General features: G+C 50.7%; 1 protein-coding gene across 1 annotated transcript; it reads right to left on the bottom strand.

Annotated features, from left to right (window-relative positions):
• Positions 1–11,658: 11,658 nt before the first annotated feature.
• On the bottom strand, positions 11,659–16,975 carry MANBAL (mannosidase beta like). The gene is made up of 4 exons (XM_082490906.1): positions 16,926–16,975; positions 15,603–15,685; positions 15,044–15,241; positions 11,659–12,475 (listed from the first exon to the last, which is right to left on the bottom strand). Exons 3-4 carry the CDS (start codon positions 15,191–15,193, stop codon positions 12,368–12,370), a joined length of 258 nt encoding a protein of 85 aa, XP_082347032.1. The 5' UTR covers positions 15,194–15,241; positions 15,603–15,685; positions 16,926–16,975; the 3' UTR covers positions 11,659–12,367.
• Between the last annotated feature and the right edge of the window lie 1,994 nt (positions 16,976–18,969).

Below are 18,969 nucleotides of genomic sequence, written 5' to 3'. Positions count from 1 at the left end.
CCTTTACTGACCCACTGCTGCTCAACAGCATTGGGACCAGGAGCAGGACCGGGATCAGGACCGCCGTCACCTCCCGGCCTCAAGTCCCGGGGCCTGAGCCCAGGCACAGCACAGCGGCGGTGGCCGGGGTGGGGAAGGGCCAGGGGAGGAGTGTGCTCTGCAGGGCCAGCAAAACGCGGGGAGATGCAGCAGATCCCCCCTCATTTCCAGCGGGTCGCACAGGAGGCTGCATGGCTCCCCGAGACGATGCTCGGCACCAGACAGGACCGCGCCAGGGTCAGCGCTGCGAGATGCCACCCCACCTCCAACCCCTGTCCCCAGCACACACAGCCCTGTGCGGTGGACACCATCCCTGCAGGCTGACGCCCCTGTGCCTGTCCCAAACGGCACCAGGATGCAGCACAGCCTGCCCGAGCTCCTGCAAACCCACCCAGGCAGCGAGCAGGGATAGAAGCCCACCCTGACCCCTGTGTAGCTGAGGGCAAAACCCACAATGCTCTTCCATGGCACTGGGAGCTGTGACACACCAATGCCACCGCTCGCAGCCACACATGGGGGTTGGATCACCCAGGCTGCGATGGGGGAACGTCCCAGCTGGATAAAGCCTTTAATTGGGCAACCCGGGGCGCTGCAGCCCCCCAGCAGGCTGGAGCCAGCCAGCCCCGGCGAGGGGCACCGCAAGAAGCCTGGCTGGACACAGCTCTCTGGGCCCACCGGGGCTGGACACGAGCCCCAGAATTACCGGTGAGCAAACACGACAAGGGAAGCGGATCAGGAGACATCAAAGCAGGGGGGCGATGAATATTTCATGTCCTGGCCTACATACCGCCCGGCTCTCCCCGCCCTGCGCTCCCGGGGGTCCCCCGCAGCCCCTGATCACAACAAAGGGGAGTTGCAGGCAGGCGGTGCCGCCCCGCCGGACCCTCAACATCCCTGGCTGGGCCCATAGCTGCCCCACTAGACCAGTGACAACCCCCGCCAGACCCACCGTTGACCCACCAGACCATGTGCATCCGCTGCTGGACCCATAGCCGCCCCACCGAAACCCATAGCCAGACCACCAGCATCCCTGTCGGGACCCATAACCAGCTCACTGGACTGCGGGCATCCCCCGCTGCCGGACCTAAAGCTGCCCCACCGGAGCCTGGGCACCCTCGGCTGGACCCATAGCCTCCTTGCCAAATTGCCAGCATCCCCGGTCGGACCCACAACAACCAGCTCACCCGACTGCGGGCATCCCCCCCCACGCCGTCCCACTGGACCCCACGGGCGGAACACGGGCATCCCTCGCCGGACCCATAGCGAGGTATCCCCCGCCGGCCCCCACGGGCGGACCCCCAGCATCCCCCGCCGGACCCATACCGGGACATCCCCCGCCGGCGGACCCCCGGCACACCCCGCCGGCCCCCACGGGCCGGGCCCCGAGCATCCCCCACCGGCCACCCACGGGCGGACCACGAGCATCCCCCGCCTGCCCCACCGCCGCCGCCCCCCGCTCACCTCCCGCCTGTGCGCGCAGCGGGTCCGACCCCGCCGCTCGCCTCCAGCGCTCGGCCTCGGCTTTGTCTCCGCGCCGGGGGCGCGGCCGCCGCCGCCGCCCCCCGCCGCCGCCGCCGCCGCGCTGTGTGCCCGCACCGCACCGGGCCGGGCCGGGCCGAGCCGAACCGGGCGCTCAGGGCTGCGCCGCCGGCAGCAGCATCGCGCAGCGCCGCGGATCCGGCGCGCCGCCGCCGCGCCCGCCCCCGCTCACCCCTTCTCCGGGGCGGGGGGGGGGAACCCACGGGGAGGGGAAGGAGGGGAGGGGGGGGGGGGGAAAGAGGGAAAAAAAAAAGAAGAATATGGCAGCAAACCGGAAACGGCGGATGGGGGAAAAAAAGCAGCAGCCCCTCCCCTCCGTGTTTTTTTTTTTTTTTTTTTTTTAAGGGAGAAGGCTCCGGGCAGCCGGGCTCCGCGGGGCGCGCAGCGGGCTCCGGGCCGCCCCCGCCGCCGGCTGTGCCGGCGCGCCCCGGCCCGCGGCGGGGGGAACCGCCTGGTCGCGGCGGGGACACGCGTGGGAGCGGCGGGCTCCGTCCTCGCCCTGCGCGGTGAGGGGCGGAGGGGCTGGGGGGCTCCCCGCGGCGGTGGGGTGCTCCCACCCGAGCCCCGGTGGGCTGCGTTGGTGTGTTTACCTGGAAGCCGGAGCTGGTCACAGAAAAGAGGAGTGATTTCCCGGAGGTTGAAACCTGTCTGGTTTGGGGTTTGCTTTATTAAACTGCTCTAAGGCACGGCGCGTCGCAGGGAGAAACGCTCTTTTGTCAGGTGCTGCACTTGAATCTGTGCACCTCCGTCCCCAGGAGGGACACCTGCCCATCCCAGGGGGCTGCCATCCACCTTCCCCCGTCTCTGAAGTCAGGAGGAGGCAAAACTTACGTGAAGAGGAAAAGCGGGGAAAGATGAACCATGTCCTGAGCTGCCCTGGGGAAGCCGGGGAAGCTGTGAGGCCCTTTGGAGGCAGCGCTGGTGGGCAGCGGTGGCCGTGCCCGCTGGGACATCTGCCCCGTCTGTACTGTGTCACTTACCTGTGCTGTGACAAACACCTGGGGGGATTAATACACCCCGAGGTCACCCCTGCAGCTGCTGCCAGCCTCCAAAATGATGCAGAATGGGGCTGTGGCTGTTCCTGGGGTGCCCGGTCCCTGGCTGGCAGCATCACCCCATCCGTGCCGGGCTGGGTGAGGTGTGGGTCCCCCTGAGTCCTGCGTGGGCAGGTGGGCACAAGGGAACAGTTCCAGCCATCCCTCCCCTCATTCCTCAGCACCTTCCTCTTCCAGCGCTGGGAGGAGGTGGAAAATGCCCAACTTTCCCTGGCACAGAGCAGTGCCAGGGCACACACACGGGCTCTGGGCTCGGTCGGGCACCCTGACGCCTGCACCGAGCCCGTCGGGGCTGCCCGACCAGCTCAGCGGCGCTGGCAGCCTTCCCCCCCCTTAGAGTTCCACTAAGGTGTTGCCTGTCACTTTATCCTCCAGGAAGAAATGGGGTGAAGCAGTCTGCTCCTTAAACCCCCATTTAGCTGGTTTATGAGGCGCGCTCGGCTGCCAGCCGGCTTTGGTGACCCATGGGCTGTATTTCCACAGCCAGCACCGCCTCCATCGTCCCCTGCCCACCCCTCCGACCAACCCTTACAGCCACTCAGCGGGGATTTCTGAAAACCCCCATTAGTCTGAGTGAGACCTGACGCTTCAGAAACAATTTGGGAAGTTAAAAAGTTTCAGAGAACCATGTGGCAGAGTTTTTCTTTCTGTTTCCTAACCCCCCCTCTTGCCTTGTTCTTTTGAGTTATTAAAAAAATATTTCCCATGACACTGGCGAAGGCCAGCGAATCCATGAGTCACCAGGAACAAGGAGTCACGCACACACGGATCCATCACCCCTGGCCAGCACATCGCGGAGGGGCCCTTCCCTGGGAGGAGCCGCCCGCTGATAAGGTCCCTACAGCCAGGCAGGGCCGCCGCGTTCCCTCCTGCCTCTCGGCTCCCTCCCAGGGCTGGGAGAAGGCAGCCGGGCTCCCCGCACACCCGTGGGGTGGCGGGAGGGGAGTAGCAGCCCTGCTTTGGTCCTTGCCGGAGCATCAAACCGCAGCCCGGTTTGTGCTGAGGCTTTTTGGGGGTGTTAATTCATAGCCACCCCCTCCGCTATCAGGCTGGCGTGGGGATGTGTAGGGAGGGATTCCTCGATGTAATGTCTGACGTGGGATTAAGGAATTAGCCGTGCGGCGTGGGGCAGCCCCGGGGTACCACCCCGCTTGCTCATATGTTTATACTTAAGACATACCGTAGGGCAAAGAGGGGGGCACGTCGATGCCGTGGGTCCCCCCACGCCTTCTCCCTGCCACCCCTGCACAGGGACACGGGGACAGTCCCCTCTCCCTCCTGATCCCAGGAGCACCCGCAGTCCCGGAGCAGGCATGGAGCCACTGCTGGAGGAGAGAGCGCCCCAGGGGAGCGGGGACCCGGCCCCAGACCCGGGGGAGCTGGTTAGGATGACTCAGCCTCGACTGGATCCAGACCCAAATCTAAGATGCAATTATGACTTATAAATATGTGAATTTTGTTTTCCTCTTTTGCAATCAGCTCCTTTTCTATAGGCTCTCCTACAATCGCAGTTTTCATCTCCGGCGGTGCTGGCCTGTTGCTGGAAGGCAAACAGCAAATGCACTGTGCCGTTTAACACGCCAGACCAAGTCCACGACATAATCGCTTCTTCGAAGAAGATGCCAACGTGCAAATTTAAAATGGCAAATAGATATTCTCTAAAACCAGCCTCTTATCTTTTGGGCTCGGATTCAGGAATGTGCCCTCACAGGACTCTGACATTAAACATGCAGCACTGGCGATAATGCGATTTAAGAACATTTAAGTTTAAGCAACGCAGCACACCTCAGTGCCTTCCCGACTCAGCTGTGCAGCTCTGAGCCCGGCAGACGCCCCAGCCGCCTGCTTTCCCCTCCCTCCTGCCCCACTCCAAGTATTTATCTTTAAACAGTCTAATCCACAATTATTTGCTTTTTTTTTACCCAACCAGGGATTTCAGTCTCTTCCCTGAAACTTATTTTCTTGTGATAATTGTTTCTCTTCACTTTTAAATAGCACCGATAAAACCCACCCCGAGGAGAGGAAGAGGGGTACAGAAACTGAAAACCGGGTACTTTCCAATTAAAAAAAAGTAGCATTGAATATTTCTGGTGCCTCAGTAATTACAGCACATCTTGAAATTATATTCTAACAAAAAAGGAAGACGTGCTGAGGTATTTCTGTGCTTTCTTGCTGACCTTTATGCATGTTTCATCAGGAAAAAGAAGAATGAGAGTTACTATGGGCAGAGCGCTGTCACACTCATGAGTAAGTACGTACGTGGCTCCCTTCCCCTCCAGGCGTGTAGATCAGACTGCTCCATGGGGCTCCTGAAATCCTCCTGCGAAGTAAGAGGGTGCTTTTTGGGCCCAGTAATTGATCTGAGTCCTGACCTCTCCACCGTAGCTGTGGATTTACAACAAAACATGTATTCATCTCCAGCCAGATTTATTTTTAAGCATCCCCTTGGCAAGCATGAAGAAGTTTTATCTAATGGATTCTGTTCCTGAGGCTAGCTGCATTTTGTTCACTGCAAATTCCAAATATATTCGCACAAATGATTACTATTAATAATGTAATGGTTGTGTTGGAGATGCTGGACAGACGCAGAAGCAGCCACACGGCTCTTGCCCTGAGATTTTACGATCATTGAGCTTTACAGCCCTGCAAATAGTGAGTGTGCGACAGCAAAGGAACGGCACCACAGCCCCGTTAGGGAACCCGCAGTTACGAGCTGATTTACTAAGGGGGATTGACCAGAATGACTCCTGCAGTACGAGCCATTTGGCAATATTTCATGGTAGAAACGCTAATTCTGGCCATTCTCTCCTACGCATCAGGGCTGCAGGAGCCGAGTGGCAAATGCCAGCGTCCCGCGGGTTGTAGGATAAAAAGGGGCGGCTCAGAAGAAGTCATCAGGAAGGCTCGGGACAGCTCTGGACCTGTCGTGTCCCTCAGTGTGGTGACAATCTGCTGTGCAAAAGGGGCCCTTAACCCCAGCAACGGAGGCGGCGCCAGCCAGGAAGTGTCACTGCAAAATTCCCTGGGGGAAAGGACCGTGGGGAAACCACTGACGGAGTGACGCGTGAATGTTTGATAAGGATGCACCGAGTCCAACAGCTGTGGAGGGAAATTATCGCGTGTTCAATAGAGACACAACATTTCCCGTCAGGTTTCTGACTGATAAAATACGATGTTTCGATACAATCTGAATTAGGTATCTCGGAATAGGTCATTTGGGCAAAAATCCGACACTTTCTGCTTCATGCCTCAGCTCAGCAGAAAAGCCGCACGCAAAGCGTTAGCGTTTTTGGCCAGGCTTAGTATCAATAGAAAAGAGTAGTTCAGAAAAGCCCACGGAAACTCATCCAGATGAGGTTTATAGCCCTCGCTGCGGCTTGCTTTGCTAACAGAGCAGCAGAGGGATGGCTGGCTAGCGCAAAGCTCTGGTAGCCATATCCAGGCGCCCCTGCCCAGGGGGCTGTGGGTTTCCCTCGGTGGCAGAGGAGTCCCAGGCAGCCTCCCTGCCGGCACCCGGCCGCGCACCGGCCCGCAAGCGGCTGCCGCCTGCGCCAAGCAGAGCCAGAGCAGACCCAAGTGTGTTTCCCCTTAATCATCCAGCTTTGGTCCTTCGAGCGAGGGATGGGCTAAGGAGGCCAAAGTCTGACTCTGAAAAATTTAAACCATATGACGTTTGGACCCGTGCTCGGTTTATGTCAGCTAAGTAAGGGGGGGAGGCAGGGAGCAGAAATGGTTGCAGCTTCTCCCCTTCTCTCAAAAACTGCTCCCCCTGCGATTCCCTTCACCGCAGAGGCCTGGCGCTTGGGGACATCTGCTTCAGCCGCCCAAAGGAGCCGCCGCAGCATGACAAGTAGCTGCTCCGTGGGGACCACAGCCATGAGGATGCTCTGCACCGCAGACCCCAGCAGCCATGGTCCAGCTGTTCAACTATGGCGTGGGTCCACCCCACACATGCCAATGTGCAAGAGCTGTCTTCGGGGAGCCGGAGGGACGCAACCCCACAAGCTCCATCACCGCTCCTTCCTGTGCTGCCAAAGCAGAGGCACAAAGAACAGCAGGAAGCGTCTGGAGCCGGTTCCGTGAGTGGAGGGAGCGGCTTTGCCCTGCGAGAGCTCGCCGGTGCCTGTCGTACTCCGGACTTTGGCTTTTGGCGGGGTGAATTTGCAAACTTGGGATGGCTTTTGCAGAAGCAGCAGCCAAAGGGAAGGCAGCAGGAACCGCCTATGAGACGTCTCAGGCCGGTGCTGATGCCTTCTGCGGTCCATGAACTGGATGAACTTGACTCTTGTAGGGGCAGCACATGAGAGGCTCTGACAGCCTTCTGGCAAGAAACAAGGGGACAGCCCAGAGTGCAGGTTTCAAAAATCAGGAATGCTGCATTTAGCATGTAAATAGGAATCCCAGTAGAGCATGGTACTAGGGACACAGCTCCTTGCCTAGAACTGAAGATAGGAAGACAGAGCCCTTCAACCCCCTCCACCCACAGCATCCCCCATTTGGGAGCTGAGCTCTTCGACAAGAGACATCAGCCAGGCAACAGATGTTTTTAAAAAGCAAAGCAGATGTGATCCAAAGCAGGTTTACCTTGTACCTACCAGCCAAAAAGGCTGGACTCGAGCCACAGAGGAACCTGTCAGCCTCTCTGCTCCAGCCACCCACTCTGCATCACTGCAGTCCTCAGTGGGACAGCGTTTTCCCGCTGCGTGGCTGCTCACGCCTCCAGCAAAGCAGGGTGCAAGGAGCATCAGAGCCACACCGGGGCCTCCAGGCACTAAATGAAACCAGGGAAGCTGGGAGGAGGGAAGCGAGCACTGCGAGATTTGGGATTGCACAAGACAAAATCTGCATGTGCTGGCGAGGAGCAGGATCGCAATGTGTGGTGTGAAGCACGCACAGCACCGTAGCGCTTACTTATCGCAAGAGCCTGGAAGTGTAATATTTAAGCGTTTGAAGTCCTCATGGCTCAGGTACAGGCTGATGTGCATGGCACAGCTTCCTGGGTACAGCTGGGGCTCCCAAGGAGGGTCACTGTCCTTCCCCAGCAGTTACATCTGCTGGTCGAAAAAATCATCAGGGAAGAGAAAGATGCTGATAGGGCTGATTACAAGTGGACACTTTTCTCCATCCTGGATGCTTCTCCATGTGTTCTTTCTTTGTATCAGTCCCTGTAATGGCAGGTGATACCCACTGTCTGTCACTGGCAGGTAAAATTTGGCTGCAAGGACACAAGAATCGCAAGGGACATTGAGTCTACAGAGTGGAAGCAACAAGAGGGGGGATGGAGGTGAACTGCAGTGACAGAAAAGGCACAAATTGGGAAGACTCAACATAAAACAGGAAAATCAACTGAATTTCAAGGGAGAGGCAGGAAGCTGAGTTCATTGCTCTACAATTGCCAGCCCCAACCAAGAGACATTTAGAACAGCTACTGCACACTGGCCTGGGTACCAAAAAGCCAGAAAAAAAACCCCACAAACAACTGCTGAAAAGCCACAAACTACCAGAGGAGAAGAGCGGGACCTTGGACCTGCAGTAACTGCCAATTTAAGAAGAAATGCAAACATTGATTACAGCCTATGTCTCCTGCCAGAGAGAAAGGGAATGCTCCCCAACCAAATCATCCCTTCTGGTCGGATGAGGACGAGGAGGAGGTTCGGATCCCTTCCTAGTGCCAAAGCTGGCAAGCAACCTAATCACCAAACAAGTAGCCATACTCTGTACTCCAGCGCTCTCCGTTCATCATCCCATTTTCTTGCTGCAGTCAGTCTCTGATGCCTCATGAGATTAATAAACAAACAACAAAATCAATACACTCATCTCGATCCCTGCAGGCCACAGGCTGTGCACAACATAATTTCTGCCTGAAAGAAGTATAAGTGTATAAGAGAGGCTCCCAAGAGAGAAGTCCTGCACCCCAGCTCTCGGCTGTCCAAAAATTAACACACACACGCAGGAGAACAGTTCAGCAGTGAAACAGAGACACTGAGCAGGTCCTCCCCTCGTATGGCTTCCTTATTTTCTCCTGAAGCATCATCAGATCCGGCCTTGACTCTCCCTGAAATCCAGGCACCAAAGGAATATTTTTCTTTGTGGCAGGCTGGGAAACAACCTTAGCTTATTGGCTCAACTAGAGGGCTGCTCTGCAAACATCAGTCCTCTTCAAAGATGGCCTTGGGCTCCTCAGTTCCTGTCAGTAGGGAACCTCACCAGAATCTCTCTGAAGCAGAGAGAAGCGTGTGTATGAGAATGAAAGTAAATTAGGTCTGAACAAGATTAACAGGGATTTAATTGAACTATGTGAACTGGAACTCCAGTCACGAGCTACTTATTAGTCGGTCTCAAGGGATTGTGTTGCTTGCACTGGAGGAGCACAAGGATGCATTGTGAGCGTGGGACAGCTCAAGGGGACAGCGATGGCCACAGCTCTCCAGATGAGTGTGGCCAGAGAGGCAGAGCTGCTTGAACACGATCAAAAACGAAGCAAGGAATTCTCAACTCCCACCCATGCTTCTTCAGAGCCGTGTCTCAGCCTGTTGAGGGAAAGAACTTTGTAACAAATATTAGCAGAGGAAACCCAGCTCTCAGCCCAGCTCCTGGGCTTTGGGTGGCAGAGCAGGGTGCTGCTCACCGAGGTGCTGCCTACTGGCTGGTCTCTGGAGGCAGACCTTGGAAAACCTCCCCTTCAATAAAAGTGACTTAATGAGGTCTTCAGCTGCCTTTGGGATGTTAATTACAAAACAGCCTGGAGAAAAGCACTTGGGAATTAAAGAAGTCACCACACTAGTCCTTCTCTCATTTTGGTTTTCTTGTGAGGGAACCAACAGACTCTTGCCAGAGCTTGGCTACCACGCCGGTTTTAGCAAAGAAGAGCCACCAAACAGCTCCACGCTCCAGCCGTGTAAACCTGAGCTACAATCACACACCGAGGGGCTACTGAAAATCCCTATTATCAGCCTACTGAATCCCCATCTAATCCCCTGCTTCTATTATTAACAACTGATGCCTTCATTATTGCTACCTTCATGGGGGCTCTTGGAGCCAAAATCTCTCATGAGAGGCAAATTAATTTAGTCATCGCACCATTTCCTCCTTCCTTCCAGGAAGGTGAAGCTGAACTGGGAGACAGTTTGCTACTTCCAAGTCAAACACAGATACACACATGCCTGACAGTATTAACTAACCAATTTCTCACAGATTAAAGGATCTGAAAGGCTTTCCCCTAATGGATCATTTTTATGAATAGGTTATTTATGTCCTTGTGTTCCTATGGTCTGAGAGTTCTGGCAGCTTTCACAATGAATGCATGGAAAGAGGCAGCACAACTTTATTTATACAAAGAGATTCTGATTATATTTATTACACATTTCAAGAAAAACTAAAATACATGGGATATTGGTAATCTTTAAAAACATACTGTAAGTTCAGCTAGCAAGAGCATTCAAATAGGTAACAAGCTGTTAGGAACAGACTTGGAAATTTATCTTAAACCCTCTTCCCCCAGCAAAAACTAACCCCAATAGCCAGGATTTCTACTTAGCAATGAGTAAGCCAGCCTGCAAACAGCCATGTGTAGATGTTGATGTAGTAGCCTGCTGTTTCAGGTAACAACCACACAGTGCTAATTCCTAACTGTTTCTCAGCTGTAGAAGTACTTCTATATTTTGGGTAACTTGTGTGCTACTCTTTCAATAGTCGCAATTCCATTGAAGCATTAACACCCCCCTCCCTCCTCCCTTTAGGTAACCTGCAGAAAGCTAGAGTTGTTAGATAAAACAACCACCATCCCCACTTATTAAAATGGAAGACGTGCACTGCAGTACCTGTCCAGGGCAGTAGCAACGCTTTTCTTTCCCCTGCAGATCACACACAGGAACACAGGTCTGTAATGGAAACTCATAGCACAATATTGTTCTTTGTTATTTGCGTGGGAAATTTTTGTAATGTTTCTTTGTACTGAGAACTCAAAGCAACTTTAGAGTGCTCGTGCCTCCCATGCTTTGTTCTGTCCTCCTAGTATTGTGTTCATGTAGCTCAAAAAAAAAAAAAAGAAGAAAAAGAAAATGCTGATTTTAAAGCAGAACTCTAAGCTGGATTTTAAGCATTGCAACTTGGTGTCAGCATTCTGGTTAAGAGAAACAGAAAGCCTGGAGCAGGGAAGCAGTGAGAGGTGAGAATCAAACGGGTACTGGGATCCATCCGACACCCACCAAAAGCAAGAGCAAGCAGATAACATGGCTGTTCTCAACACTGATGGTTCCTGTAAATGTGCTGTTCAACTCTACTGTTAGAGAACATGCAGCACAACACTGCTACCGTACCTGGGCTCACAAGGCATTTCTGAATTGAATATGGGAGTCTATGTATGCAAAAAGGATTGCAGACTTGCAGCCCTGCCAGAGAACCCTTTCCTTCAAAGCCACTCTGAACCCTGGGTGCGCCTAAAAGAGCAGGTTCTCCTCCCATTGACTCATTTGTGATCAAACAAACCAAGATGTGAGCTGGCATCAGGAAGCTCAAACTGCCCTACAGAGACTCCGTGGCTACGTCACCGCCTATCTCTTTCCAGTCCTGTCTAGCCATATTTAAATCTAATACTAGATTGTCCCTGGGCCTGAAGAACCAGAGCCTGAAGGAACATAGTGTGTATGTCTCTTGCCATATAGTCATGCTACACAGCCAGCTTGCCATCCCTTGGATCTTAAAATACCACATCTCCTCAGGCTGAGATCGTATTTAACTTCAGGAAGAATTCAGCAAGAGGAGACTACAGCAGGTAAGGCTGGGAGGGAGTCTGCAAATGCAACAATCGTCAGCTGTGTTGAAATGGAGCACATGGTTAGGACTCAGCTAGCTGACAGGAGGGTTTGTCACCAGTACAGCTAGGCAGTGCTGTGTGATACACGACCAATGCAGCACTGTGAGACTCCCACCTTGGAGCAGCTTTTCTCCAACATGCAGTACCTGGTCTTCCCAAGTCTCCAAGAACACCCCATTAGCACAGGCATTAAATTCTGCACCTTCCAGAACCAAATTGTTCCCCGATCCTTGCAGTTACTGCAGTCCCCACCACAGCCTCAATGCCCTGAAATGTACCTGCTTTCAAGGGCGGGAATAGAAAGGAAAAGCGCATGGGTGGGGAAGAAGAAAGAGGCAGTGACGCTGGGGAAATGAAAGCTTTCATCTACAGCAGTCTGGAATCCGATGAGTTATTACCTAAAGAATTAAAGAATATGACAAAGACATTATTATTAAGCCATAAAATGCAGCTATGTATTTCAGACTAGATGACAACAGAGATGAATACAAAGCTGTGTAGTGTGGTGTCCTTGATCCATTTGATCCCTCTGTCTTCAAAAAATACAACACAAACCAGTATCCAAAGTAGCAAATCCATGCTCCACCTTCCACAGGGACTTTACTACAAATCCTAGCCAGCATGGAGGAGCCAGAACAGGCCTCTGTACCCATGAGAAATAACAGAAGTCACTTTAATGGTGACTGACACATTAATCATGTCAAACCAAGTCCTGGATATGCGAAGTCCTCTTTGTACAAAATCTATGGTAGAGCCCTGCCCCTTCCACTCTTATAAGTACCTTCTCCCTTGTCCCTGAAAGGTAAAGCATGGCAATGCCAGAAAACCATTTAATGTAGTTAGTTGCCTTTGATGTCATCTCCGAGGAAGCGTAATTATAACTGATTATTTTGTCTTTTGAGGCTCATCGGTCATAGCTTTATCGTTTCTTTTTGGTTTCCTTCTTGGGTTTCTTGCTGATCTGTGGAGCAGTTGCCTTTGGCTTCTTCACTGTCTCTGAATTCTTAGGCTCAAAACTGTCCGAGTCCTACAAGAATCAATTAAGAAACAGTCAGTAACTTTTTTTTACAATTTGCTGACAGCTCACTTTGGGAATCTGCGTATAAGCCAAAAGAAGCAAATGCTGGGTATCTCTGTTGGAACACATCTATATCAAACTGAGTCCACATTTAACGAGACTTGAGCAGCACCATCTCTGCTTCTTCTGCATGTGCTTTTTGATGAGTGTGAGTTTATGCAGAGAAACAGCTTGTTACCAGAGAAGCCGTTAGAAGTTTAAGTGTCTAAAACAGGCTTTGGAGAAGAAAAACAAAACCAAGTTTAAAGGCAAGAAGAAAATCAACACTAAATGAAAACTATTCAAATTAGGAAAAGGAGAAGATACCATATAATCACCAATGTGTATGGAAACACTCAGCAGGTATTTCTACCAAATGTTAATAATTATCATGTGAAAGACAAAAAAATGTTCCCCAAAACAGTAGTAAGAACTTAGAGTTCAGAGCCTCTAAACCAAGCCCAAAATCCAGGGAGGGAATTGCAAGCAAAGTTTTCTTCACCTGGACTAACAAGGAATGCTTAGATATCCCGCTTGTTTCCTTCAGGGAAGATGACAGATAATATTTCAGCCATGGGAAATAAAGTCTAGTTATCTTGTAAAAACACAAGGGAACAGCGCCAGTCTCATCTGAGAAAGCACACACATGCAGATTGCCTCCTTTCATTAAATGCATTTGAGTATAAATATTGCTTTAGCATCTTGGTTTCTATCAGTCAGAGCGTGCCAACTGGAAAAGGACACACAAAAAATGGCTGAGCAAGACGTGCTAGTTTCAAGCTTCCAAGACAGTGTTCCAGATAATGGAGGGGGAGGCAAGCATCTGACAGTATCCTTTTAATCAAGGAGCTTGGTTCAAACATCTCTCAAGTTACTGGGCTATTACAGTTCACATCTGTGTGGCTTTCCAAGGAAGGAGACTTGGCTGGCTTTCCAAAGGCTGTAATCGGCGCATGGGGAGCTGGCAGGCTCTGGAGAAATGGAGCAACGTGCAGTTATTACTCAGGGATGCAGTGTGCTGCTGCTGTAAAGTGAACACTGCTGCCTTCTAATGTTCAAACCAAGGTAGACTTCAAAGCCTGAAGCCTCCAAGACAGAGAAGCTCCTCAATATCCTACCCAGACTCAAGCACCATTCCCAAGATCTGGAGGGGTAACCTCTGGTGTTTACGGTCTTGTAAACTAGTCATATGGACAGTAAATCAAGAGGACAGTATACATATGGAGAAAATAAAAAGTAGGGCATGCAAACATCAAAGCATGCTTGCAAACTTAAAAAGCAACAGGTCCTTGAGTTTTATCCTTTTAATTGGGGGCCTGGTCTTCAGTTTCCCACTTCAAACTAAAGCTCTTGCTCTTTTCAGCTTTCAAGAATCAGGCTACTCAAAAATTTATCAGGGGAAACCATGGACTCTGACAGATGGGTGCTGGTGGCTGCAGAGTAACAGTGCAAGATTTGCAATGCCACTGCATCGTGACCGGCAGCCACTTGCTTCATCTACCTGCTGGGAGCTGCAGATCCTGCAGCAGGACCAGCAGGAGGGAGCACGCACCCAAGCTGAGGCAGCGTCACAAATCCAGTACATCAACACAACTTCACATCACATCAATAGTTAAATGTGAAAGAGTTGGGTCATGAACTGCATCCTTCTCACTATACCTCACCCTCAGGCACTCCCTTCCCCAGATAGTCTGAAAATTTCTGTGCTTCCTCTGCACAAGATGGAGAAAGCGTGGCAATGAAGATAGCCTGAAAAGAAAACTTCTCATGCAGAGTTGTGACTGGAAATACATCATACCCATTTAGACAGAATCTGTACCAAACCACCAAACTTGCAGCCTGAACACCAACACTGAAATATGTCCCCAGCACCACAGATTTTACCAAGCACATGGAGCTCTTTTACCAGAAAAGTGAGGTAGATGCAGGTCATCCCAGTCTAGAGGAATCAGAGTCCTGTAGCTCACCTCAACCTTTCACTTTAACCTTCTCCTGTACTAACTGCACCAAAGGACCCTCCACTCGCTGGTGCACGATTGGCTATCAGGACTGAAAACTGCCTTCCTCACATTAGAATATACTAGAAATGTCACCTGTAACTTGTTGCCCAAAATCCCACACATACTAGAGCCCAGAGTAATTCCCTGAAAGGCAGGTCCTTCAAAGGGGACACCCTGCCTGGCAATTCATAAAGCAAATCAGCAGAAGGATATGGGGTTGGGACTAAAGCATTCTCGTGTGCAGTCAGCAACAGCATGTACATTTAGCACACCTTGCCAATGCTTCAGGTCACTTTTTTCACTGACATTCAGAGACACCCTGGCTCAGGTATTTGCTCCTGACTTTCTAATCTGGGGGTAAATAAAAAGACAAAAGCTGGAGTTGGGAAAGCTAGAAGGAAGGAAAGAGAATGAACAATGAAACTGTCATCAATCCCAGGAGCAGACAACTGTGTCTCCATTAGCTACTCAAAGTTCCTTCCCACCCTGTTTTCTCTGACTCTGCTCATCTATATCAATATTAAAGAGCACTACTTACTGCCTTATGAGACTTTGAAACTGGCAGGATTATGGCTAGCACACAGATGAGCTGGAAAATGGCTCCAAAGAAGAGTCCGTAGCGTAACACATTCTCCATGAATGTGGGCTCAGGGATTTCAGGTGGGGAGAAATCCAACTCGGCAGCCATTGTGAGTGCACCCTCCTTCTCCTCTAATGCTCTCAAGAAGAGTGGTTACTACAAGGGGGGGGGGGGGGGGGAAGAGGAATTATTTGCAACATGCTTTCTGGCATTCACTTTCCATTAACAAAAAATTACAGATTACCTCATGCAGGTTTTTTTAAGACACCCTTGATCTACAGACCCCATAACAAAGAGGGAAATGAAATTTGAATTTTATTTGGATCCTTGTTGTTTACCACCTGCCTAAGAAAATAGTCCTCAAATGCTAGTATTAGTCCATTTGCACATGAGGGCAAGACAAACAAAATATGAACAATATTAATGAAACAATAAGGGAAAAACTTAATAAGCAAGAATATACTTCTCCCTGAAGTTGATCATGCATGCAAGGTGACTATTATTAATTTTTACTTACATCGTATATGTGGTCACAGCCTTTTTGTTTCGGATGGTGTAGAAAACCAACTACTACTTAAATAAACCACACAGAAGGCAGATCTGTTGAAGACAAAGGAATGAGTTATGCATGTAAAGTTAAGCATGGCTTTAGCAGCCTGTTACACTAAGCCCTATATACCTTGTGACAGTTACACAAGTAGTTTGTGGCAGAGTTGAATATTGATCTCCTGGTCCCAAGCTAGTTTCTCAGCCACGAGACCATCCTTTCTTCCTTCCTTTATCTTTTGCTAATGGAGTTGTCAATTCATTCTATGAATGACTAATGGCTTTCTACAATAACAGAGAACTCTCCTGCCAGAATTGCTGGAGTATGCCACAGGAACTCCCAAAAGGGAAATTCAATTAGTCTGAGATGCCATCAGAACTCGGTTGTGATTACTGTCTTACTCAGTTATCCTGACCTGTATGATCTCAGTATGTACTTATTGAATCAGCATTACTTATTGGTACTTACAATTCTCTATATTACTAAAGCTTGGGTGTAAGATTGTGCTGCTTGCATGTTTCAGCTGAATGGTCCCCAAAGCTGGCTCTATATTTCTCAGGCTAGGAGATTTCTACAACCTGCAGATGTGACCCAGTTCAGAAAGACAGTAAACTCAGAGTATAATTTGAGTACAGTTATAATTGATAAATTTTGAGAATCAATCAACAACTCAATGCCACTGCATAAGAGGCAAATGTCATTTGAGGGCATAGTAGAAGGAGTGGTATATAAATTAAATAAATAATTATTTTGTTTTAATTCAGCTGAAGTACAGGATCTTATTTTGAATTTTAAAAGACAGGAAAAAATTCCCAACTACACAGACTGCCAGCCACTGGAATAGAGACTGTGGAATCCCTGTTACTGGTGATTCAGAAGAGCAGATCAGATAAGCATTTGCCTGGGATGGGGTGTGAGTATTTATAATCCTGCCTTTGAATCAGGAGATATGATTAGGTGACCTTTTGTGGTCCCTTCCAGGTTTGTACTTCAGTGAAAGAAAATTTTTCAAATTCTGATTAAAATTCAATAAACAAGGGCTGCATGGGACACAAAGCCAGAATACATGGCGGGCCACTCAGGCTCATCCCTAACTGCTTTTAACTTTTAAAATGCCCTCTCCCCCAGTCCACTAAGGCAGCAGTTCCTGAGCAAGAAACAGAATTATGGGAAACTTTACCCCTGAGTTGCATTTTATCTCGACTTTATTTATTGGGATATCTTTTGAAAACGTTATTCTTGCCCATCCCCTTCCTCAAACAGAGCAGGAAGTGATGTTGCTTCATTACTCACCCAGAGTTTTCTCAGCACAAACTCCTACTGATAATCCTGATTCATACACCTGAAACACAACACACAAAAATAAGCCAGAAAAGGAAACGGATACAATGAAAACAAAAAAATCTCCAGACTCATCTTCCGCAAGTCTCCCCTCCTTTCCCCTTTTCTGTTTCACCTCCCTTGAGGGTATTAGTAATTTTCTAACAAATCCCAATTGACATGACCAGCATCAACAGCTCTCACACAGGCTGGTAGCAGCTGCCACTACCATTTTAAGCACTACACCATGAAATATGCTTAGAGAAGACCTGACAGCATGCTCCAACTAGTCACAGTAGTGTGTCCTTGCTTGCACAGTAGCCACAACAGGCAACCCACATTCAGACTATTAGTTTTCCTGATATCAGTGGAGCTGAACCAATATTAGCAAAATACTTCCCCTTTTTTAAAAAAAGAAAACTCCTGTGTTTAACACAAGGCCCAAATCTGCACACACACAGAGGCTAAACCTAACGCAAATAATCAGGCCAAAGTTGAACACCGGGGAACATGGGCTCAGTGTCATGCATGTCACCTTCCGCACTGAAAGGAAAACTTGCAAAGTGAGTTTTCTCACCGGGAGCACTACCTTGTTACGCTCTGCCTTGTAGCTAATTCAGCAGGTCCCTGTATGATAATGGAGTCTTCCTTCCTGTTCCCAAGCAGCTAACAGTTTCATCACCTCTTCCTTGGCTAACATTTCTTCTTCTCCACAGGTTATCAACCACCTTTTTCCTCAGACCACCTCACCTATTAACTTGGCTACGTTTAAAGTAATTGTTCTCAAATTGCATTTAAAGATCGGTATTCCTATTTCACCCCTGAGAGGAAGCTTCCCTCATCCAGCTAACTCATTTGGTCTAACAGCAGCTATCACTCTCTCACAAACTCGACCACCTCACTGGAACATAACAGCAGAAACAGGTAATAAACACTTGCACTGCGCTACAGAAATTGATTTTGACTATCTGTTTAAAAATATTCAGTCTTTGTTAGGGTTTTACAGCAAACTAGCTATCCCCACACAAAAGCACTTGGCCCTGTAGCAAAGCCAGAGCTGTACCACAGAACCAGCAAGGAGCTACTTGGGGCTGCAGGCTCACGCTTTTGCTCAGTGCCACCACTGGAAGATGATGCTGCTGTCCCCCTGGACATAGGATCAGGCCCTACGACCAATAAGGACGTGTTTTCAGGATCAGGGCCATAAACTGGCCACCTCAATAGAACTAGGACAGACTCAAACCTTTCTTTTTGCTGTCCTGTGCTGGCACCAAGACCTAACACTATATAATTAGCATAGGACAAAAATACAGGAGCACTTCAAGTAATATATATTAATTTCCTCTTGGGTAGAAATAGAGAGCAACGGTATCAGTACAGAACATGAAAACTTCTGCCAAAGGATGAGGCAAAAAAAAGCTGGCGCTGGATTTCTGAAATGACTTAATAGGTGTTGGGATGGCGACTGGCCAATTCACGTTGGCTTCAGGAAGATTTGCGTGTGCTTGGCACCGCTGAAATCATGACCGTCAGTGAGGCCGAGGAGCCCGTCTGTAGGCTGACGGGCCCGGTGCCAGGCAGCCGGCTTTGCCAGCCGTGCCCGGGGGCTGCGAGGAGAAGCAGCTGTGCACCCTCAGAGAATGGGACACCCAGAACTCCTCCTCCCTTCTCGAGAGAACGGTTCTGTGCCGCTCCCTGCTGCAAGCAGCGCTGGCCAGCCCCGGCTGCAGCAGGAGGAGAGGGCCGTCACAGCACCAGCCAGGCTCCCCTGCACCCAGGGCTCTCCCTCCCGCTTCCCGGGAGGGACGCGATGCTGAAGCCACCGCTCCGCCCCTCCCAACAAGGATCCTTCCAGCAGCCCCCTCCTGCAGCCCCCGACCCTCCCGGGAGCCCCCCAGCCTCCCCCGCCCAGCCCGCTCACCGCCCCTCTCTGCCAGGCCTCGCCGCCCCGGAAGTGGTTCCCGCCCGCCAGGAAGTGCACCCCTCCCCGCCCCTAGCAACCGCCCGGGGCGCCGCG

The sequence above is a fragment of the Vanellus vanellus genome (genome assembly GCF_965231255.1).
Source record: "Vanellus vanellus genome assembly, chromosome: 15".
Lineage (NCBI taxonomy): Eukaryota > Metazoa > Chordata > Aves > Charadriiformes > Charadriidae > Vanellus > Vanellus vanellus.
This window is presented reverse-complemented; position numbering and strand designations above follow the sequence as displayed.